At 40.8% G+C, this 24257-nt stretch overlaps 1 protein-coding gene across 5 annotated transcripts; it reads right to left on the reverse strand.

The window, feature by feature from the left end:
• Positions 1 to 22935, reverse strand: srpk1b (SRSF protein kinase 1b). 5 transcript variants are annotated; one of them, XM_035152151.2, is made up of 16 exons: positions 22832 to 22935; positions 22126 to 22180; positions 8757 to 8890; positions 8353 to 8461; positions 8148 to 8235; positions 7966 to 8053; positions 6697 to 6803; positions 6189 to 6354; positions 4940 to 4965; positions 4576 to 4840; positions 4026 to 4475; positions 3126 to 3220; positions 2855 to 2962; positions 2216 to 2285; positions 1875 to 1967; positions 1 to 1511 (listed from the first exon to the last, which is right to left on the reverse strand). In XM_035152151.2, the coding sequence occupies exons 1-16, from the start codon at positions 22842 to 22844 to the stop codon at positions 1327 to 1329; spliced, it is 2052 nt and encodes a 683-aa protein (XP_035008042.1). In that variant the 5' UTR covers positions 22845 to 22935; the 3' UTR covers positions 1 to 1326. The 5 variants fall into 5 exon arrangements, with proteins under 5 accessions (XP_035008042.1, XP_035008043.1, XP_035008041.1 ...); XM_035152152.2 differs by lacking the exon at positions 22832 to 22935 and adding an exon at positions 22709 to 22732; XM_035152150.2 differs by lacking the exons at positions 22126 to 22180; positions 22832 to 22935 and adding an exon at positions 20030 to 20245.
• Positions 22936 to 24257: the final 1322 nt, after the last annotated feature.

Below are 24257 nucleotides of genomic sequence, written 5' to 3' on the forward strand. Positions count from 1 at the left end.
TAGATCTTGAAAAATGTTTATTCTTATTACCTACAGAAAAAATTGACAACAAAATGAAGAGGGGAGACATGGTAAGGAGAGATTTTGTAGAAAAATAAGAAAAATGGGTCTGAAGCCTCATTACAGCATCAATATTAAGTACAATCGTATTTTCCAATTCATCACCTCCATGTGCAGCGGAGACAGTGGAAGCTAAACTTTTATATGGCTGGAAATCACCTGGACATTCTTCTAAAAAGTATCTTAAAAAAAAAATGTTTTACCGTTGTAGCTTCTGCCGTCAATAGTCACTGCTGAGAACCTCCTCCAGAAAACACCGTACAAAGCTAACAGTGTGAGTAGGGAGAGATTAAAGGCCGACTCTTTGGTACACTGTTCACACAGGATGAGGATTCACATGGACTGTCACTGGTAATATGGGTTATGGTGTATGAAGCAACTATTAAGTAAAAAAACGATCCAGGTATGAAACAGCATCCAGTGTACCGTCTTTTGTTCATGCATGTGGCAAACGAATCGCATTATATTGTACCAGGATGAGACAAAGCTGAATTGAAAAAGAATATCTATAACAAGTCCTACGATACGCAGTGGGATTTCTGGATGAGACGTATGGAACGTACGCTTACTACTCCGGTGCTGCTGTCTGTATACAAATGTACAAAAGGTTCTTGAGGTCTAAGCTAATTTACCAGTGCGGAGAGGGTTACTAGTTGCTCTACATGCCTGTTTGCACTATGCAGTTATTAATTCTGAGCACTTTGCACACAGTTGACAGCCAAAAGCATAAAAGTTGGCACGGCTAACGTGATGACTGGCAAACAAAGATGGGTCTAATGGGCTAATCGATGATCAGAATGATAACAGCATGTGGCTTTCATGGCGATCTTTGTTTCTGTTTTTGTAGACAAGTGCAAATTTCTTTTAAAATCCAACAGAATTCATTATCTATAGCTAAAAGTACAGAGAGTAATGTGCTGCAGAGAAAGAGTTTGAGTTAGAAGCAAAAAAACAAAAAAACAAAGCAAAGTCAATGAGTCCCCTGCAGCAAGTAAAAAAAAAAAAATTCCAGAAATATAAGGAGAGGCCCTCAAGTTCCTTCTATAACCAGTGTAATCCATAACAGGACAAAGACTAGGCAGCAGTCTTCTTTTAGCTGTTAAGATAATTTCAAATGTGTGTAGGGAGCCTCGGAGATCCATGACAGGAGGACGCAGGCGTGATGCAGGCTCTCGCAGACACTAGTGTGTATTTTTCAAGCCCAGAAACTTTAAGCCTAATGCATCCCCCTCACAATCGGAGGGCGGTCGCGTGCACAAGTGGCCTCTAGGATGAAACCCATGGGTGGGAGAGGCACTGGGCCGCTGTGGCTCTCCTTTCAGACACCAGGTCCAGCATGGGCAGGAGGAAGGTGCTGAACGAGTGCGCCTCCTCCTTCGTCCACTCGTACTTCTCTACCAAGACGTCCAGCAGACCCCACGGCTTCAGCTTGGTAATGTGACGCAGGTCACCTGGGTGGAAATATTCAAGTACACAGTTAGTATATAGGGTGTTCACAGGTATTATATAATATACAAAATAATGGTTTGTGTAATAGTGTTTTTGGTTGAAATAAATCAACTGGATTATTTCTATGAACGAATAATAATTTGATTTGCAAGTTCTGCGCTCAAACCAATCAGGTGTTCAGGTGCAATATTAACAACAATTAACAAGCTCTACAATAAAACAAGAGCTGAAAACATGATGTCAGGGATCTGTGATAATTTCTGTTCATAATAAACAGCAGTGGGACAAATCAGACCACAGTCCAGGTAATTAATGGAAAAAACTAGCTCCAGCAGGCAGCTGGGGACAGGGGCGGGTGTGTTTACCTTTCTTGGTGAAGAACTCCTTGGAGTATTTTCCTGCCAAGATCAGTTTCCGAGGAACTTTACCAAGCAGCTCGATGATCAGGGCTATGTGATCTACGGGGATGCAGAGAAAAACACGCGGTGAAACACAAGTATCGGACTGAACTAGATTTTTTTATTTGCTCAAATCTGATCGAATATAACAAGACTTCTCAGCATTAGTGGAAGACAAAGCAATTAGATCAAATGTCACGGTGTATATTTCCTCAAATTAATCTCGCATTCACACTTTCTTTAGCCTGTATTTAAACACTGATATCTTGGGTTTTAAGTGAGACGTCCGTAGGGAAACAAACACTAACCTTCATCTCTAGAGTAGTCTTCTCCTGAGTGGGGTTCAAACAGATAATCTCCAGTGGCAAGTTCAAAAGCCTAAGGAAAAAAAACAAGTAGAGTAATGGATTTAAATAAATACAAAGACATGTGAAATCTCTCTCTTATTTTGTTCTTCTTTGTTTGTGTGCGTCTTGTCTTAAGATTCATTCTGAGGGTGAGCAACATCTGATCTTCACTGACAATACCTTCTCTTTTATCAGCCTATTTCTCTCCAGTAGTTGTGTGCATCTCTTTTTAAAGACATGTTTTCCACCTTCTGATCTACCATGAGTTTCTAATGAAGAGAGGAGACCAAACTCAACATGTTCTGGGGGAATGTAAAGCTTCCTTGTGGAGTTTTTGACCATTGATGACGCTGTAGAGAAACGTCTTCAGGATTTGTTGCATTAAGTGTTTGTATTGGCACATGGAGCAACCTGCATGACACAGACACTGGATAGTGCAACCATGGAGCACGGTAATAGTGTTGGAAATAGGTCAAATTAACATAATACAACCATATTTGATTATGATAAAAATCCACAGACTTAACTTTACCACTTCCTGTTACATTCAGTGTTTATGCCATCGTTCTTTATATTTCTACAGGAGTGTGTGTGTCTTACCATGCAGGCTGTGCTCCAGATGTCAGCTGGCGTGCTGTAGCCGGCTCCCATCAGCACCTCAAGAGAGCGATACTGCCTCGTCTGGATGTCGTCTGTGAAATGTTTGTTCTGTGAGAAGGAGAGAGAAATGTTGGGACACAGAATAAAAAATAAGATGGTGTTTTGACCCTTGTACAGTCAGATTTGAAGCAACAGGAATCTTCACAATAAACAAACATTTCAAGAGCGCTTTACTATAAAATAAAAAGTTCAAATATATATTTGTACTTACCACCCAGCAGGCGTTACCAAGGTCAGCGATCTTAACCTGCACCTTGTCGGCATTGATGGGCTCCAGGGGGTTAACTAGCATACTGCCCGATGCTCCTGTTAAAGAGGGGAGAGGGAGTGAGGAAGAATAACCAAATAAAGGTTAGACACATGGAAGAAGCCGACAGACTGAATCCGACTGAACTGGGACTGGCGCACTGCACCCACAACTGGGAATAAAAAAATAATCCCACCTCTGTCAGAGAGGATGCTGCTACAGCAGATTTGAGGGTTAAGGAACTTTAACTATAAGTTTAACTAGCATAACACTCAGAGTGCATACCTCCGTCAAGGCCCAAATAATAGTCCACTTGATGTCAATCCAGCTACGTCAAAATGTAAATACTCAAATAAATATCAGTTGCCTAAATATGCCTGATTTATTTTTCTCAAATCAAGATCCATGAATTATTCACTCCTGGAAATCCCTTGTTCTGCCTCCTGATTGTACAAATCCCCTGTTCTCAGGTCTCTGTTGAATTATTTTACAATGACACTGAAAATAAATTCTGTCCAATACAAGTTTGCCTATCTCATGTCGCCTATAATATAATATCATTAAATATCTAATATATGTTATTACCAAACAATCAACACAATTACAAACTACTACAAAATACTACAAACTGATTCATAGCATTATCACAAGTTAGGATTTTAGGTTAAATGTCAGCGTTGAGTGTATAGATAATCTTATAAAAGACATAAAATAATTTAAAAAATGAATAAAAACTGAATTATAGTTTACATAATGAATTTAAAATGCCAATATACATACATGTCAAATGCTAAATGCAAAAATTATGAAATAAATCTACATAGTTGAAAACAAAGGAAAACAAGGGTTTCTTTTTTAACTAACCGTTCTGACTGTTCTCGTCTTCTTCCCTTCTTTTCTCCCCTTGAGTGTCCATTTCTTCTTCCCTCTTCTCCTCTTTCTCGCCTTCCTTTATCTCTACAGTGACAGAGTCTGGGCTGAGGGGGGCGGGGACCTGCTGCAGGTCTGTGTCCGGGTCTGGGTCCTCAGGTGAACCATTGCAGGTCTGATGCTCTTCTTTGTTGCTTAATGTGTCGTTGGCCTCTGTGTCGTTGGCCTCTGTGTCGTTTTCTGCTTGGTTTGCATTCTGTTGGTCCTCTTTCTCCTCTGTTGACTGCTCAGTCTCATGAACCTGGCTCTCCGGGCTGGCCTCACTCTCCGGTTTGGAGGCGATGCCGTTGTAGTTCACGTCCATCTTGTTCTCCTCCTCGGCCAAATCCGTTTTTTGTTCGTTTCCTTCTGACGTCTGTGGGGGCTGCTGGTCGGGAGACGTGTCTGTGGCAAAAATTGACTTAGTTTAATTCATATCACTACAGATCAGATTTTTTAAACCATGAATTAAATAATAACATTTGAACTAATAGAAGTTATCCACCGTCTGAATGGGAAACAGGATCTGGTCGTTCACCTGTGATGGCGTGGTTAGTGATGTCTTGCAGCGTGGTAGACGTGGACAAGGCGGCCAAGGAAGTCGTATCCTCTGTGGTTTCTGTCGTCGTCGTCTCTTCGTCGTCTTCGTCTTCACAGCCTTCAAGTGTCACTCCTCCCTCCATCTCCTGGATCCTTTTCTCCAGCAGCTCTGCCTGCTTCTTTTGCTTCTTCTTCATCTTCTTCTTTTTGTTCTTTGACATTTTGGCCATCTGGGCAAAGAGGAAAACAGAGTGAGTTTGTAGAACGACTTGGTTCACAATATTCACAAAGTGTCACATTGGAGAATTTGGTTTAAAAACATAACTCACTGGTTTGGGGGGTGGGGCTGTACTCACTGTGGGAAACAGGAAAAATAAGAGGATTACAGTGGTGAACGACATACGTGTCGCCTCTCTATAATTAGTATTCTGTTCGGGTGGCTGTGTTGATTCACACCAAGCTGTTCTAATAGATTATCTCTGCAGCAGCACCCAGCTCAGCAAGAGTCACACACTCCTCTGAGCAAGCTGGTAATTTCCATAAGCAATCCAGTCGTGACTCATACTGTCAAACAGCTAAAGTGCTCCTCTTTTATTAGAAACACACACGTGCCTTAAAGGGATAGTTCACCCAGAAATGAAAATTCACTCATTATCTACTCACCACTATGCCGGTGGAGGGGTAGGTGAAATCAACAAAACAATGTAGGAGTCCCAGGGGTAAACTTTGTAAGCAGCCGAATCCGATACAATTCTGGTCAATGGTGAGTCCTTCAGACGTAATAAAACAGAAAAAACACAACATGCGTCCATACTGCTCGTGTGGTGTCCGCAAGCCCCGACAGTCATATTCGACTTAAAATGGCGTCATCCACCCCGTGTTTTAAGCCTAAAAGTCCACTGATATCTTCCTACGAGATGCATTCATGGACCGTCGGACGTGCTAGCTTAGCTACTTCCGATGGACTTTTAGGCTTAAAACACGGTGTAAACGACCTTGTTTAGAGTCGAATATGGACGTCGGGGCTTGCAGACACTTGGATGACACCACACGAGCAGTATGGAGGCATGTTATGTTTTTTCTGTTATTTTATCATGTTTGAAGAAGCGGTCACGATTGATTTAAATTGTATTGATTCGGCAGCTACAAAGTTTTCCCCTAAGACTCCAGAAGTGTTTTGTGGACTCAAACACCCACCCCTCTGGTGCAGACTATCTACTGGTGAGTAGATAGTAATTTTTTCATTTTTGGGTGAACTATCCCTTTAAAGTCACAACCCTCACATTTCTGTATGATGCAAGTAACACACATGCACACAGTGGTGGATAAGCATCTTACTCTTACCACACAGTTGTTTTATCTTGTCCAATCTAAGTAGAATTGATTAAATCAAATGACCCGTATAAATAGTATCACAGTCAAATCAATACTTATTACGATAACATTTCTACTAAACCACTAAAAGGCAACAGACCTGCTGAGAAATCTAAATAGCAAATGTCTCTTCTGTCAGCAACACACCGATCAAACCTCTAAAGGTTGCTTAGTGAGGAGCTGAGGAAAAAGAAAAGTGGTGACCTGCAGAACCCGAGGGAGGTGCGGCGCCGCTCTTCTGCCACTGTGTAGCTTCAGCAGCCATTTTCTTGATGTAGGGCTCGTTGACAGTCAGCAGGATGTTCTCTGGTTTGATGTCCGTGTGGATGATCTTACACTTGGTGTGGAGGTAGTCTAAACCCTGCAGAACCTGCGGTGCAGCGGAGATGCATCATCAGCGTACAGCAATTTTTCATGTGTCTCCTGCTATGGTTACAAATTTTCAATGAAGCTGTAGGACAAATCCACTGGAGTAAAAGTACAAAATCAATTAACTAGAACTTCTAGGTCCTTCTAGACAGAGTATCAAAATGTATTATTGACTATTGTAGAAAGATTTTTGTTTTACAAGTTTTTATTTTCTTAAATGAATTGGTATCAAGTATCAGAATCGGTACTGGAAAAGGAAAAAGGGTATCGGAACATCTCAACCATAGACCCACCAGTTTTCTGATTTGGTCAGTAAACTTGTGTTTGTGTTGCTGTACAGTACCTGTTGAATGATGCTTTTGACACAGGGCAGGGGCAGGCCTTGATAATTTGATTTGATGATCCACTTCAGAAGGTGATATCCCAGCACCTCAAATACCATGCACACATCTGAGGTCACGCAAAGTCAAGGACTATTTAAATAAATAAATCGGATATTCCACAAACAAAAACATTCCTGATCAAGAGCCAAAATAGATTTTTTGCAGGAAACCTGATTTAAGTGCAGTTTGGTACTGGAGACACAGATATGTACATTTCCCAGCAGCCAAACCTGACACTGACAGTTAAGTCTAGTTGATAAAAATGATTAACTGACCTCATTGAGTTTCTATAGACACACATCATTGCTGATACCATCTCCAGGTTCATGCTTTGACTCAAGCCCTATCAAGATATTCCATGCCTGTGGACATGCTTTCAACTAACATCACAACAGTTCCCTTAAGTTTCCAGAGAATGAATGGGCACCAGGGGATATCTGAGACAACAAATCCTCATCATCCTCATCTGGCTACTCTTCTGGGAGAGAAAGGGACGGAGCAACTGTTACTGCATCAGAGAGAGAGACTGTTACACTTAAAGACGACCACCGCAGTGAAGTAGCCCAATGTCACATGAACATCTGTGAACCATGATCAGTGGCGGTAAGGTTGAATTTGGAGAATGTTAACCTCTGCATGACTGACACTGTAATTGTATCTTGTCAATACTGTTTGTATTCAAACTCAATCATTCTTCTGGAACTCTTCCTGAGACGAGTCCATATTTGAACATGATGCAGACAAATGCGGCTTTTCATGCACAAAAACAACAATTATAATAATTAATGTGCAGCCTGAGATGATGCAGTCTTTTCCTTGTAATGTTCAACACCCAAGTAGTTATTTGGTCTGGAATGAAACCACATCATGAATCCCGGACATCAAACTGAGACAGCAACAAGAGGAAATGGAATGAAACCAAGCAATTCAATTGTGATTGTTGCAATGTTTCCTTCCTTCGCAGAATGACAGCACCACAAACAGCCTGAAAAGAGCTTCAAATAATAATTAAAAAAAAATAAAAAAAAAACTGTAAAATGTATTTTGGTTCAGTTTATATACAAGATATTACTTTTAAAACCTGCAAGCTCCATCATTTAGACTATTATTAGTCTGTTTAAATGTGGGAAAAATGTTGTACATATAATAGAAATTTGGTTGTGGATTTCTGTATTTTGCCAACACACAAACTGTTAGCTGTTGCCAAGTTTGATTCTCAAAGAGGATACGAGTCCCATTCATGCCAGAAATTTTGAAGTCATCTAGAAGCTGCACCACTTTCTCTCTGTTGGGGTCATTGGGATCCGTGTTCCTTACCTGACAAACACACACACAAAATGGTATTTTGAATAAAAACTGGAGTATGAGTCAGAGTGGAAATGTTCACGTCATGATGGCTGTGTGCTTTTACAGATTTGAGCAGCTTGATCTCATCCAGAGCGGTCTCTGTGTAATGCTCAGCACTTTTCACAACCTTCATGGCCACAAAACGCTTCTCCCTGAAAAAACACATCAAATTCATTGTCATTTTACTCATCACAACACATTCACTGGCAGTATTATAAGCCCTATCAACACATATATCCTTAAAACTCTAATGTGAGGAGGCAACTTACTGGATGTCCCAGGCCAGCCACACAGTGGAGAAATGGCCCCAGCCCAGCTTACGGATCACATGGTATCTCCCGTTGAACAGATCTCCGATTTTCACATGGTGATATCCACCTACCCAAAGACAGACAGACGGGCAGTTTGTACGCATGCAGGTCATTTCAAACAATGTTTTTAATATACGAAGCTGGACTACAAGATGATTTAATTCAAACATATTAATATGCACAGAGATGTTTTGCAAAAACCAGTATTAAAAATCATCTGAGATCATCTGTGTATTATCACTAAATCCATGCTGATACAAATTAGGATAAACTATATACTATTTTATGCCAGTGCCCTACTAACCACATTATATTCAACTGTCTATAATCTGAAGAGTGAAGCAGTATGGGAGACGTCCTACCCCTGCAGTAGTCATTGGGGTCCTCCTGCTCGTCGTCATCAGAGCCCAGGATCTCCTCGTCCTGCTCTGGGAGGGGAGAGTCTGCCTGACCCGGCTGAGAACCACCGCCACCACCACGACCATGAGGCTCTGGTCTGAAGAGAAACAGAGAAAGGGATGGTAAGAGTCAGATTTAATGAAAAAAACAATGGCAGAGAGGACCATAAAAGAAATGTACTGACCCAGAGACTCAATTTAAAAAATGCATCAAAGAGCAGTACAGTGTGCTTTAATCCAGAGGAACTCATAAGGGATAATATTAGAAAAGGATAAATTCTTATTTCACCAAAAGCGCAAGTAAGCAGAGATCAGGAGACTGTTTAACATTTCTGTGACAGAACAGTTGTGTAAGCACTTAGGAGACACTTTTTTGTGCTGTATAAAATGCTCTTATAGCCATGCCCCCATAACTATGCACTGATGTACCAATGCAATAATAGATGTTACACCAGGACATTAACATTGAAGATCAATATCCAGGCACTGACTCAGCACTTTTTACTAGTAATCACAGTAACCCTAGCTAGGCAGGGGAAAGAAAAAAAAAATCACCTTTTCCTTATGTTAAATATTTCGAGCAACTTCAAGAATAAAACTGCAAAAACTTATAATCAATTTAAATGATTAAATATAATATAGTTTGACAATCTCCATGAAAAATACTTTATAGTGACAATAGCATAAGTAACACAGAAGTCATAGTGGCAGCTTTATGTGGAAGTTTTCTAGCAACCAAATCCTTTTGAGGATTGTGACATCCTGAAGACGACTGACAGGAGTATCTATGACTCAGCTCCTTTTAACACGTAATCAGCACCTGGGCTACTTATTAGTTTACAAGTGTATTTTGAAAAAAGAACATTCAACATTTTGTCTTTGTCTGTACTAGTGCAATGCCCATTGTAGACCTGCCTGTTTGGAATGGGCTGTGTACTTGGCCTGTGGTGATGCTGGTTGCAGCTTTCTATCTGAAACTGTAAAACCGACCTGCAGCAGTTGAGCTGCGGCCAGTGAAGACCTGCTGCTAGACTCAGCCCATGGAAACCTGAAGCTGTAAAGCTCGACATGAACTAGAACCCTGAACTGGAGAATCTGTTGTTGTTGCTGTTGTTGTGATTGACAACATAACTTACGCTGATGAGTCCCAGCTGCCGCTGCAACAGAGCACTGGTCACCTGTATATTCAATGTTTATTAATGTTGAACGCATTGTGTGTCCAAGTTGCATAAAATTTGACCCTGCACTTCCTTAGTGTGAAGGCAATGAGCTGAATGGTTCTGGAGACGTACAGAGATTTCTGGAATTATTGGACAGTCTCGTGGAAAACATGGACTTTAAGCACTGCAGGTGTACAGGCTGACACAAAAAAACCCACAGGAGAACAAAAGTGGATCAGATCGGCCAAGTGGCCTGATTAGATGAGCTGCAGCAGAGCAGAGCCATTTCTACCTCTATGAAGCAATATAAAAACACAGCATCTGATTTATTTTTCTACATTTACACTTTAACTCAGCTTTTTCTACTTTAAAGTATCATTATGGTTTTGAATCAGTTACACATACACACCTCTCCATCATAGCACATTTCTGAAATCAGAAATTAAAGTTAACTTTGAAGCTAATGAATCTGCATTGTCAATTAGTTAGACGTTAGGTAAAAGTACCTATGGCTGGTTACAAAGACAAGAGTGGAGCGACATGTTTTACTTCAAACCCTCATACTGAGGCTGGAGCACCACCACAAAACTACACAGCATTAAAACAGCGGGACTCCTTCCACTAAGATCGTATTTCATTAAATAGTAATAGTATTGTTGAATAACTGATGTTGATTCCACAGTGCTTAAATGAGCAGGTTGTGTTGTGCGAATCTGAACATGACGGAATAAATTATTAAAACCAGTCCTCTGGTTGCTCCTAGAGGACAGCTCATTGGAGGGTAACAAGAGAAAAGGGCTGTTTCCATGAAAATACCTCACACAGGATTTAAGCTGGGAACTCTAACAAGTGAAACAAGCTGCTCCTCAGACGGTGAAGGTGCAGCTCATCACTACAACCACCACAGAGAGCACCCTCGGGTGCTGTCCATGGTGCTGAAAGAAGAAACGGCACTGTCTGTCTCTGACCAGCTCCACATCAACACAACCAAAAAATGACATTGATGCCCAGTGGCAGACTGCACACATCAGGAGCACCAGGACATTTCCCAGTGGCCTGGTGGTCTATTTGATCTGCCTTGAACTGATAACTTGACCAACAATAATATACAGTGTTTTCACTACGTTCTACGTATTGCCGCCGCTGCTTCAGGGTCATGGCAGACACACATTACAGACCCGGTATCGTTGTACTTTGCTGTATTACCCTGCCGCATGTGATCCCTCATCACTCCCCCGCTGACTTGTGCTCAATTTATATGTGCACACCATTCGCTTTATATGTGCACACCATTCGCTCGAAAATTTAGGAGACACATATTTAAACAAATTCTAAAAAAGGTCCAACATTTTGCGTGCAGTCCTCCTGCTACACACGACACCCCGTTTATCCATGAACCTAAATATGAATTCAGCAGGTTTTTATAAAGATTCGTTCAACGTGTGAGTGATTAGAAAAGCGCAGAGTCTCTTGTTGACATGCTCTGCGTAATCCGCCTGGATGTAGTGGCACTGCCGGAGGGGCCACCTGGATACGTGACGTCACCTGCGACTCACATAGCAGCCAAAGATATTACAGCTCTGCCATCTGAAATCGTAGCAGCCATGCACCTGCTTCTGATAGTATCATAACAAGTTGCTGGTGAAATGGAAGGTCATGATGTGAAGAAAAGGAAAGGTGGAGCAGAGAGGGAAAGAATAAAGAAGGCAAAAGCTCTTGCCTGAGATGCAGCTAAATACTGCAAAATAAGCGACATGTTCTCCAGGAAGGGACCAAGTCAGTCAAGTGACTCACACTCTACAGCAGTACTGCCGTCAAACCAGCCTCCACTCTGAAACACACGGTCAAACTAGCCCCCCCACTCATTAGACAGTGCGCATTGTTGCTAAGCATTAAGTTATGAGTTGGAGTGATTTCAAAATAAAAGCGACCTTCCTGCATGAATGAATTAATGATAACAAATGAATTAATCAAATAAAATACAAAAATGAATTGAACTGAATGAAGTAATTATAAATTGAGACCTTTATAATTAAAGGAAAATTTAAATTCAAGCAACAAAACAGACCATCAATGACAGTTCACCGCCTTAGAGTCTCACTCTGACAAAATCACAACATTCTGATGTAGATTTAAAAAGTAAAAGCCCTTGGAAATATCATATTTTCACTGTTTTGCTTGTCAACAGAGAAGGAGATTCTTGTGGCACTTGACAATAATGACGTCATTGATAGATGGCATAGAGTTACTGTGCCGCCTATTTGTTTACTAGTCTGGTGCTTTGCGTGAAAAGGAGTCAAACTCCTGGCCTGAATTGTTGTCCCATGCTGCCCCTGGTGACACCTCTCAACTCATCAGACACAGATACGAGCTAGTGTCCCCTGTAGGCCAAAAAGTTGATTGCATCGTCATTAAGCGCGCCCACATACACGCCCACACTTTCTTCTCAGTGCGAAAGTTACTTGATAGTTACACAATGTTACATGTCTGTTCTCATTACTGACAGGACAGAGTCGGCATAATAACATTAACATGCTGTTACCAATGAACGGCAAATGTTGCTAGTTTAATTTGCATGTTTGATTTGTGCCATGGAGCATATCATGATCATGTTTGCGTTGTTTTCGTATCAATACCTTAAATTTAGAAATATCTTGCTTTGCTGAAAACTAAATTCATTTTCACAAATTTCTATTAATCACACAACAAAACAGCCCAAATGTCTGGTCAGCGCGTTGTTTTGTGATGTTGTCATCACATTGACACTAAAAGCCGTACATAAACTAGATCAAGGCTAAATAAAATACAAAATCAAGACATAAGTTAGTCTGATCCAGTATTTCTGTGCGTACACAATTCTTTACTAACCAAACATCATGAGTTCTCAAAATGTGCTAGTGTATTACCGCAGACAGCTGATCATGCTTCACTGTGGAGTTAAGTAAGGTAGCATCCAAACAGCCTCCAGCAAGAAATCCTGCACAACAGACAGATGTTACCCTCAGCAGCACCACCATCTTTCCTTACATTCCTTAGAGAACACACTCTGGTCGTGCCTACAGCAGTCCTGCGTGCTTTGCATTTAGACGTGGCGTTTCAGCTTAGGCCACTGGTGTCAAACAGAGAAACACTGGTGATGGTGTTGAGAAGGATTTGGACCTAATTAAAGCAAGTCATATTATCTCCTAAGCTATAAGAAGGCCTAAGCAGCTGACTTTACCAGATACCCTCTTAAGAAAACTGTTTACAGGGAAATATCAGTGCTTCTCTAACTATTATTTGTTGGTGAAGACGAATCAAAAACTGACTCATTGGTTTGGACACTTTGTTGTGATCTGCTTGCAAACAACAACAAAGTCATAAGGATTAGCATGCCGAGCTAATCAGTTCATTGGCTTAAGACTGAGCAGAGGGACCACTTTAGTTGCATCTTAACAAAAACCATGCTTACAAAGCTGTGTCATATTTAGCCGCCTGCTGATCTCAGCTGTTAGTTACTGCTCCATGTGGGTAAAAAGCATTACAGTGTTGATCTGAGGTCAGAGGTGCAGAGATTAACAAATGAAGTAGGCCATTTTCTTCTGTGACAATGAGTTTTCAAATTATCAAAAAGGTATCATGTTTCTCAGAGTCGGACTGATACAGGACTTTTGATGCAGAGACCACTATCAACGTTTGATGGAAAATATCGCAACGTCTGTTTGAATATCTACCAATGTGCGCCACCATCGACAGATACATCTGTCTGGTTCCTGTGTGGGAGGAATCCTTCTATGAGAAGAGAGGCTGAAACAAAGCCATTTTGATTGTTCATTCTGTGAGGACGTTTCTACATTTTCACTCATCTGCTGTGAGGATTTTCTCTCCCTTCTTAAAAAGAAAAAAGGTGTTGCTGGAGTGGGCATGCTCACAATTTTTTGTCACTCTGCTCTACAACAACACAAGAGCAGGTTGTAGAGCTCTTGTTTTAGGTTTTAAAAACGTTTATTCAATGCTATCATTACTTACAGTATTAAGCTGATTAAAGATGAATGTGCTGCCTCCAGTCTCAGTCTAAATTTGGACAGACAGTGGCTCAAGGAATTTTAGCACTTTCTTGCAAGATCTTTGTCAGCCCACAAAGTCTTCACTTTGTGAAGGAGAAGAAGTAACATTTGTTTGTTTTCTTGGCTGCACACAGTGATCAAATGTAGCAGTACCTGGGTCAATCTCCTCTTGTCCGCATCATAAGTAATAACAAATTCTCAATTTCCCCTCACTGAACACGCTCAAGCTTTAGAGTAACAACAAATACAATGAACAATAAAGCTGCTTTCAGACAGGCATTGAACTCCGAACATCCTCCGACATTTTCCAAAGGGGCTGTATGAGTGAATGATAATGTCCGAATGAGAGCCTCCAGACTTACTGCAGACTTTATTCGTCCAGCCCTAAGTTGTGTGGAGAATCTGCCGCTGCGTTGTTTATGTATGAAAGGAAGATTCCGGAGAAAGTTTGGATATAATTCTGTGGACTTCCTTCGGAGTTCATGTCTGAAACCAGTTTTTCCTGCAGTTTCATCTTCTCAATGGAAACTAGAAATGATCAGAATAAAATAGATTTTTGCAAAGAAAAATTTACTGAATCTGTTCATGTTATTCCTAATGAAAATATAATAAGTAGGAAAAGTAAAAGAGGAAAAAAGAGAAAAACTAGCAACTCCTTACACCTTACTTCACGAAAAGAAGACCAGAGCATTTACATGTATTCATTCTATTTGGCAAACATCCATGTTCATTTATGCATTCTTATCATTGCATTTAAATTTTTCTTTGTGTTTGGGCTCCTTTACATAGAACCTGCATTAATGACAACATATGGCTTCGATGGCTTCACGAGTGAGATGGTGATGGAGATATACAGTATGAGTATGAGTATATATGAAAGACACTTCTACAATAAAACTAGAACAAAATGTACAGTTTTCATAAAAAAATATCTTGGTTACCTGAATAATACTAAAAGTATTTTACTACCTGAAATCACACCACAGTTCTTTATGATTAAGAATGAAATGACTACTTTATGTTATTACAATCCCTGTGATGATGGGTTAGGTTGAAAAACTAATATGTGCCGCTTCGATCCCAGGAGAAGGACTCGATCTAAATATTGTTGCCAGAATAAACACAATGTTGACGGAGTGGAGAGCAGGAAATGAGATAGAGAGACAGAGTGGTGGAAGATGGAGGGACAAATGTCTACATGGAAGAAAAGGGGCAATATATAGAGAAATGCTAAGCAAATGTGCATGACATTAAAAGTGACTTTAAAACCAACAAGAGCCTTACTACATTTAAAACCAAAACACAAAGGATGATTGAGCATTTCGAGATCGTGTGGACAAGTTCTTTCTCTCCACTGCAGCACACCAAGACAGTTCTATGTCCTCAGATGAGAACATGGACACTGATCAGGATACTTCAAGGACTTTTGCTACACTCAAGACACCTAGACATGACTCACAATAACCTGCAACTGTGTCACGCCTGCTCCCAAACACACTCTCACACACACAGTGCTCTTACCTGCAAGATGCACGGATACCCATGGGTTGTGATGCGGGGAAGGACAGGAGAGGAGAGTGTGCAGGTATTGGAAAAACACTCACTCCATCCACAATGATAAAAAATGATGGATGAGAGAACAAAAGCAGGGAGAGGGCTGGAAAGTGGAGTGGAGAAGGAGAAAGCGATCAGAGTTGATAAACGAAACGCAGAGATTATAGGAGGTAGGTGGAGGCAAAGAGGAGAGGAAAAGAGGGGGGTGTGCGAAGAGAGGAAGAAAACGAAGAGGAGGAAGACACTGCTGTAGTCCTGAAGCACAGGGCACCGCTGCACAATCACCGACTCACTCACTCACTTTTTCTCTCACACTCTCTCTCTCTCCCTCCCTCACTCTCTCTGACCGAGAACTCTCCTTGGCTGTCGTCAGCCTCTGGCCCAGCCCCCTTCACCAACAGCTGGGACGTGATTGGGTGACGCAACCCAGCACTGCATTGCAGGTGAGGGACGACATCAGCACCCCTCTCCTCCCCCCTTGTCTGACCAAAACAACACTGTTCCCTCTTTCCCTTCCTCGTCTGTCCATCATCATCATCACCAACACCACCTCCTCCATCCTACACGCTTGCCATTCCAACAGTGCTTCACTCATCAGTTTATTTTTTGCAATGAAACAGCACTGCTACTGAGACTGTGTGTGCACTCATTATTTTCATGTCACAATTTCGTACCCTGCTCAAAACGATCAAGATTAATTATTAATGATGTCAAGCATGAATCAAAACCTACTGAAACTCTGAAAAACAAGGCTCCAGTTAACAAGCGTGTCCCAGATGTGGGTTGTTCTTCAATCTGTACTCGATCTCTATCTGACAAATTAAGTTGCACATTGGATTAGCTTCAGGAAGAAAAAAAACACCACCAGGGCCCTGTGCCCAAATGTTTGACTGTCTTCTCTACTGAATCACTCTGATGTCACTCATAGCTTCATTTATACAGTGATTTATTAATCAAAAGATTCATTTCCCCTCAGAACTTAATAATTTGGCCTTTAAACACCAGGAAAAAGTTTTTCATCTCTGGCAGTGACTTGGAGTTACCCTGATTTTATTTTGTTATCAGTGATTCAGTCATCTAATCCCTTTTTTAATTGATCATGTTACTTATACTCCGATAACACAGAACTTAATTTTCAAATGATAAATGATGCCATTTGTTTTTGTGTTTGAGTTGAGAGTTGTTTGTTTCCAATCTGACTATTTGTTAATCATTACATGAATAATATGATGTGTCTGTGTGGTGTTTCTGATGCTAGAAATGGAGCCTGATGGTCAGAATATTCATTCATCCAACATTTAGCAAGCCTTGCAAATTACAGTGTGGATATCTGAGATGGCACATTAGAAACATCTATAAAATAATAAATCAATGTGTTGCTGTCAATCTCATCAGATTTCATTTTCATGTTTTAAAACATTTTATCTGGACTGTTAGTAGCAGCACAGAGGATATTTAAACATGCCACAGTAAAAAAACAAAACATAGGCGCAACTATTGCAAAATTATTGATGGCTAATTTCTATTTATGAGGGTCAGGGTTCTGGTGTTGTACATTTCTGCTAACTGTCAAAGCGTCTTGAAAAAACACAGTAGACCCATTGAAATAGTTTCTAGTGAAATCTGTGCCCTACTGTGACAAGGTGAAATGTCTGCTGTGTAAAAGGCCTAAAAATCCCTTATGTCTACATTTATGCACTTTATGAATAAGTGGCATTTTATCTGTTTAATTACCAAAACCTAACTGGAAAAATTGTAACCAAACAATTTTTATCTGTACTGATTTTATCTTAATTGATTTTACGTAGTTGTGCTACAACCCGGAGCACCTTTATTCATGTCTGACGCAGAGATGTGAAGGAACTGTATGTATGAATATTATGCAACAACAACAGTGATCATCAGCGTACCTCTTAATGTTGAACTACCACATTTCCAATCATTGTGTTCAACAGAAAACCCCACAACAGTAATAGCGAAGCAGCATAAAAACAAGATGGGTTTTGGTTAGAGGGTAAAAACTCCACAGCTCTATTATTCACAAATTGTGTGTATTTGCCACATTTAGAAAGAGGATTAATGAACAATTCACCCACATGAAGTATTTACTAACCAACCTGCTGGGCTCTGTGACAGCACTTCAAAAGCTCCCTTCTCCTTACACCAGTTCACAACCGGCTACAGTTCAAAGATGAAAACATATAAACATATCTAGGGGTTGTTTGCGGGCTTATAAAATAAAAGGTAAGAGGTAAACAGCAGACATTTTTCATGGCAGACATTTAAACTGCATAGCAAGAGAAGCAGTTAAATACATAATATTAATTACACCTTAATTTGATTTAAATGGGCCAGTTTCAAGGCCTGAAGCTATTGTGCAAGCTGTGCTCACCGCCATGACTGTGATACTCAACAGAACTGAGGCATCAGTACCTTTGCTTTCTTACGACAAATCAAAATGTCTGAAAAAGCTCTATGAATGTCAGTGTCTGGTAACTGCTTTTATTTGACAGTATTGAACTGCAGGTAGAGCAGGACGTCCACTAACCAGAAGGTCGATGGTTGGATCCTAATCTTCCCCATTCTGCATGCTGAAATGTCCTTGGGCAATATACTGAACCCCAACTTGCCCGAACGCTGTGCTGGCAGTGTGAGGGATGTGTGACAGAGAGCATGCTGCACATAGACACACTGTATGAATGTGTGTGTAAACGGGTGTGCATGTCGGCAAACATGATATCAATGCCTCTGTGAAAGGCTCATATCGGCCAAATTTCAGTGGCCAACAGATTACTCTGTAGGGCTTTGATTTATATATTGTTTCCTAAAGCCACAATATAGATATTGACATTAAAAATCTGAAATTAAATATTTGTCTTTTCACAGGTTCCAAAGCAAATTACTAATCAAGTGTTGAGTCTTTTTCAGATGACCAAGACATCACAAGAGAATTTGTATTTACATGTTGAACTTGAACACTAGGTCAGTGACTTAAAGGTTCAGTGTGTAGAATTTAGTGACATCTAGTGGTGAAGTCGCATGTTGCAGCTGAATAGCCCTCACCTCACCCTTTTTTTCAAACCTGAAAGAACCTGTGGTAGCCTTCAGTTGTCATAAAAACTCAAAATGTGTTTAGTTTGTCCAGTTTGGACGACTGTAAAAAACATGGCGGCCTCCGTGGAGAGGACCCGCTCCCGATGTAAATATAAAGTATTTAAATAGAAAGGGCGCATTCTAGGGTAAAGCAAACAATAATTTGTACAATTTAGATGATTACACACTAGTAAAAAAAAACAAAAAACACTGAGTATTTTATATTCAATTTCTGCCAATAGATCCCTTTCACCTAAATCCTACACACTGGAACTTTAAGTCCAAAAATAACTCCATTGCCAAACTTTAGCATCGTCCCTGATTTGAGTCGACAAAACTGGACATTTACATTTTCTCTTATGTTACCAACACCTGCTAATAGCACACGTCCAAATGTGTTGCTCATGATCTATGCACATGTTAGATAATGGCAATAACATGTTCCATTAATAATGTTCTCTTTCACGGGGCTGTAATATATAGGTTTGTATAGGGATAGCTGTGTCTTTCATGTTCAGACCATAGTCTCATGTACACAGTAGGCCCCCTGAGCAGAGATTGCATGACTTATACTATATAGAGAAAGACGCATTCACAAAGAGGACACTTCAGCTTTGTGTACTACAGCACCAGTAAAGCCACTACAGGTTTTCCTTAGTTCACTAAATCAAATCTTTCTGCACAAAAAGCTGAAGCCCTGACATATTCATCGCCTGAAGCAACCTGCCTCCTCTTCACAATCAACACACATATTTATGTAATTCTGCCACTGATGTGATGGGAAAAAAAGAAAACAGCAAGAGAGAGAGAGAGATAGAAGGACAAAGAACTGCACATGATAAAAGATTTGATTGGTTATATAATGAACCGCAGCTATGGCTGTGAGAGAAGAGGAGGAGATGAGAGCAAAAAAATACAAAAGAGAGCAGTGGTGCTGGTACAACACTGGCTACTCCTCTTCAGCCTCCTGGGTGCACACTGAGTCCTAACATTACATCTGAGGCACAGAAAGTTACACAAACAACTAGCTTCATGTTTGAAGTGATGCAAAAAAATGTGATGCAGTGAATGCAGGAATAAAACAGGGTGGGCTATGAACTATTTTAAAAGCTGGCAGCGAAAACCCGAGAGGGACATCATCATTCACGTTCTTGCTTGCTTGCACACAGGCAAACAAAAAGCACACATGCAGGCAGTCAGGTACACACAGTATAGTCAGCATCTGTTTCTTAATCAAGTATGAATCAAGCCATCAATAAGTCAGCCATGCTCAGTGTAAACTGGCCGACTCCCATCACCACACGTTCAACAAGCAGAGCAGACCACATGACTGACATCTCTTAATCGTTATCAAGCATACACAGGTTGATGCTGCACTACTCACTTGCATGTGAGGCCGCTGGCTAGCTTCACCACAGCGATATTAATGGAGAAGATCCAGTCCAGGAGCCACATGACCCAGAGTCCACTAACCAACTAACTAACTAAACTAACTCAGCAAAGGCAAATGGCACCTAAAGAGCTTGTCTAAGGCTGCTGGGACCTTCTCTCCTCTCCTGTGGCTCTTCAACTGAGCAGAGGCTACTGCATGCTCTCTCAGCACAGCAGCCACAACGAAGTGACTGACACAAGAGAGTGGGAGGGAGAACGTGTGATGGGTGGAAGGGCAAGAGAGGGGGAGAGAGAGAGGGGGAGGGAGAGAGGGGGGAGAGAGAGAGAGAGAGAGAGAGAGAGGGGGAGAGAGAGAGAGAGCGTTGAGGAGTTGAGTTACGCTTGGATGCTTGCCACTCGCTTGATGGTTACAGACAGAAATGATGCATTCTCGACTGAAAGCTGCTGCACTGCACCACTGTCACTGCTGGTGAACATGAATAATGATAAAAATGGGGAGTTAGGTTATTGTAGTTTGGCCGGATGATCAGCAGGGTTGGCAGCTTGGGCAGCGGCTGAGTGATGCACAGTCTTATGAATCATGACATTTTCAAGATTTCCTCAGTATCACAGTAATCCGGAGGGAACTGTGTGCACATCCATGCATAAACTGCAAAACAGAACTATTAGCTAGGTCAGCATATTTTAAATGGTGCCATTACAAAATGATATTTAAAAAAAAAGGTCCCAAGTTGCAGTCCACAGCATATCTCACTGAATCCGAACAGCCACAGCTTTATATGGTAAAATGACTATTTAAATGGCACTGTTCTAGTCTTTTTGACTTATCAAAGCACTTTACAGTACAAGTCACATTCCCTCATTCACACACATTCATACAGCGCTACTATAAGCTGCACTTTTTCACCATTCATACATCGCCTGCACAGCCATCAGGGGTCCCACTGGGGGTTAACTATCTTCACTTCAGACTACAGGGGCCAGGGATCGAACCACCAACCTTCTGGATTGTGAACGACCCCCACTGCACCACACGAGAGGAATAACATATAATATATATACACACACACTTGATTATGATGATTATCTACCAAAAAGAAGTAAGAACAGTGGTGATAAACCAATTCATATTAATTTAAAATGTATATTTTCTACATTACTGGAGGTGGGAAAGTCACAATTTAATGTCAGGACGGACCCTAAAGCATGGTGTCTGGACTTGAGTCAGAATAATTATTATTATTTCTATTTGATGAGTTAACTTCAGATGAAATTGTACCTGTACACTGATCTGCCACAACATTAAAATATGTACAAGGTTTCAATGCTGTGGCAGATTAGGGTAATTTTAGAAGCCATGAAACAACATGAACAACTAAATCAGTTTGAATCACATTACTGATGGTTCAGAATAAAAAGATTTACAACATTAGCATTAAAACAAGTTAGGCTTATCAGTGTATATAGATATTTACATCTACATAAATATCAACTCAGGTCAACTATAGAGACTCATTATGAACAATCTGAATAATGTCAAATCAAGCACTTAAACTACTTGAGCCCATTGTAAGTGTATCCCAGTGGGATACAGGACTCCCTTACTGTCCGTGTTACTTTGTTAAGATGGTTGAATGTCTCTTTAAAGTATTTTCTGTACATTTGTGTGTGTATTTATGTGTATTGTGTATTTTTACTTGTGTTTAAGTTATGGATTAGGGCAATGTTCATGATCAATAATAAGCACAACGTAATTTTAATCAATAGCAACACAACAGAGGTTCAGTATGTATTGATTGTGTATGCATTGTATAGATCGACCTCAGATTTGTAAAAGGTTTTGCTTTTTAATTCAGTGACGGTCATTCTCTGCTCATAAAGAAGAGTTTAAATCCACAACTTTCCCTCAGGTGAAAAGGTCAGCCTTTAAATATAAAATAAATAACAATAATTAGCGTGATGATTATTGTTAGCCCATCCTTTTGCTTTTGTCATCCCAATGAGAAGAAACACGTGGACTGACAATATCATAACCCTCTGCTTTGTGTTTCAGGAGGGAATAGAAAAAGTAAAGTATCTTCATCTTACTTCTTTCCAGGCTTCCTGGGCTTTGTCCTCTTCTTCCTCGCCTGCATCGCGAGCACTGCAAAGCACAGAGAAAACAGTGTGAGCCGGACTCAAGCGAAGCTGCACACCTCACGTGCGGGTTTCAGTCCGGACTCTGGGGGGGTCGGCTTGTTGTTTTTAGGACTAGTTCCTTGTTTTGGGTGAAGAGGAGCGGGGGAGCCTCCGGGCTGCAGGTGTAAAACAAACAAACACGCAGTTCCAGCTTTCATTAGCATCTCTCGTTGGCTAGCGTTAGCAGGTAGCTGGAGTAATTAGCCTCGGCGGTGTGTTACCTCAAATAAGAGGCTTTTTTTTACTAGTTAGCAGCTACGGTGACTGAAGTGTTATTCACAGAGAACGGTACGCAGTTGTATGTGCATGATACGTGTCCCCGGTAAAGCCTTTGGTGAATTTACGGACTGTGCGGGTCACTTTTTACTCTGGATGTAGAATTTGGCGCAGACTTGTACGCGGACAGATGCTAGTGACGGCTACAGCTAGCTAACTGTAACCACCCACATACACACAGAGCGGAGCGCATGGTCCACTTTTACTTTTCACCGACCGTCCCAACACTTGTGTCACGGGCGACACGACAAGGCGTCGATGGGAGAAACGCCCGGAGGAAACGCGCGCGTGATAAAGGAGCTGTGTGTGAAACGCGCTGAGCTTTAGTTAGCAACGTTACCTTTTCTTTCCATGCTGGTTACCAGTCAGAGCACAAGCTACCTTCACGGACCGTCGGGAAATATGGCAACTCTGAAATGCGCGAGATTGAACACACCACCAGAGAGAGGCATGGCCTGTAGGGGGCGGGGCGTGCAGGGAACCAGTTTAATCAGCTGTCACACATTGTAACATGCGACGGTATCTTTAAGATGGTGAATTCAACTTTTACACAATGATATAGTTTCCTCATGTTGTTTAGTAGCTTCAAACTTAGAGACGTGCACAAAGGAATGTGGGGATTTTCATCACCACATTGACCTGTGACACTTTCATTTCATCCGCACAGAGTACATAGAATAATGGTGTGTTTTGTTGGATAAATAAACTGAAGTTGACATATTATATTATGATTAGAATGTTTATTTCAGCTGTTTTCCTACCTTAAAGTTTTGGTCATCCTAGAAGTTTCTCTCTACTTGTGATTTGCTGCCACCCAGAGGTCTTACACTAGAATAATCATCATCATCTTCATCATCATCATTATCATCATTGTAATCATAATAATAATAATAACTATAATCATAATCATCATCATCGTAATAATATAAATAATTCAGGAGGCATATTCCTGAATTTACTGTGCCAGGTCATTATTGTTCTTTTAGATCTATTTTTATTACTGTTATTATTTTTATACTTCCTTCTGTATTTTAACCATTTGTTTTCTATTATGTGGCACTTTGTATTTTAACTATTTGTTTTCTTATGCAGCACTTTGTACTTTGCATCTAAAAGTGCTCTATGAATGACGTTATATGTAAAGTTATAATAATTATAGTAATAATAATAGTTTGTCATTTTCTAGACAATCAAGGACACTTTATAATAAATACTAAATAAATACATGAATAATCAAACCAAAACCAAGTGTTAAAATCAGATTAGTAGACAAAAACAGCTCTCAATCATAGACTGTATATATAATGGTCGTAGGGTCCGTGACGTCACCCGTTGGTTTCTGAAGAGTGAAAATTAGGCTAGTAGTAGGCGTTCACCCGGCGCCATCTTGCCGGTGCTGACTCCTCCTAGTTCCTGGCTAACCAATAAATGGGCAAAGAGGAGGAGCGCGAGTGAAGACTGACAGCTGAGCCACGCCCGCAGAGCTCAACGTTACCTGGTTAGCTCAGGCTAAGGAGCTAGGCTACATGCTACCCGCGGCTGCTAACCGGCTAGCGCTGCGGTGTTGTTGCTTCAGGATGGTCGCGATGTTTACAACGAACTCACTAGAGGTAAGTAACCTTGAAACTACACAACAACAAAACCTATTGCTTTATCTATTATCATAATCATTTGCTTACATGCCTCAAGTGGTTTTTAATATGTAATTGTTATAAAAGGTACCGTTTATTTAACACGTGTAATGAACAGATTGAAGCAAATTAACT

This window comes from Hippoglossus stenolepis, chromosome 3, assembly GCF_022539355.2.
Source record: "Hippoglossus stenolepis isolate QCI-W04-F060 chromosome 3, HSTE1.2, whole genome shotgun sequence".
NCBI classification, from domain to species: domain Eukaryota; kingdom Metazoa; phylum Chordata; class Actinopteri; order Pleuronectiformes; family Pleuronectidae; genus Hippoglossus; species Hippoglossus stenolepis.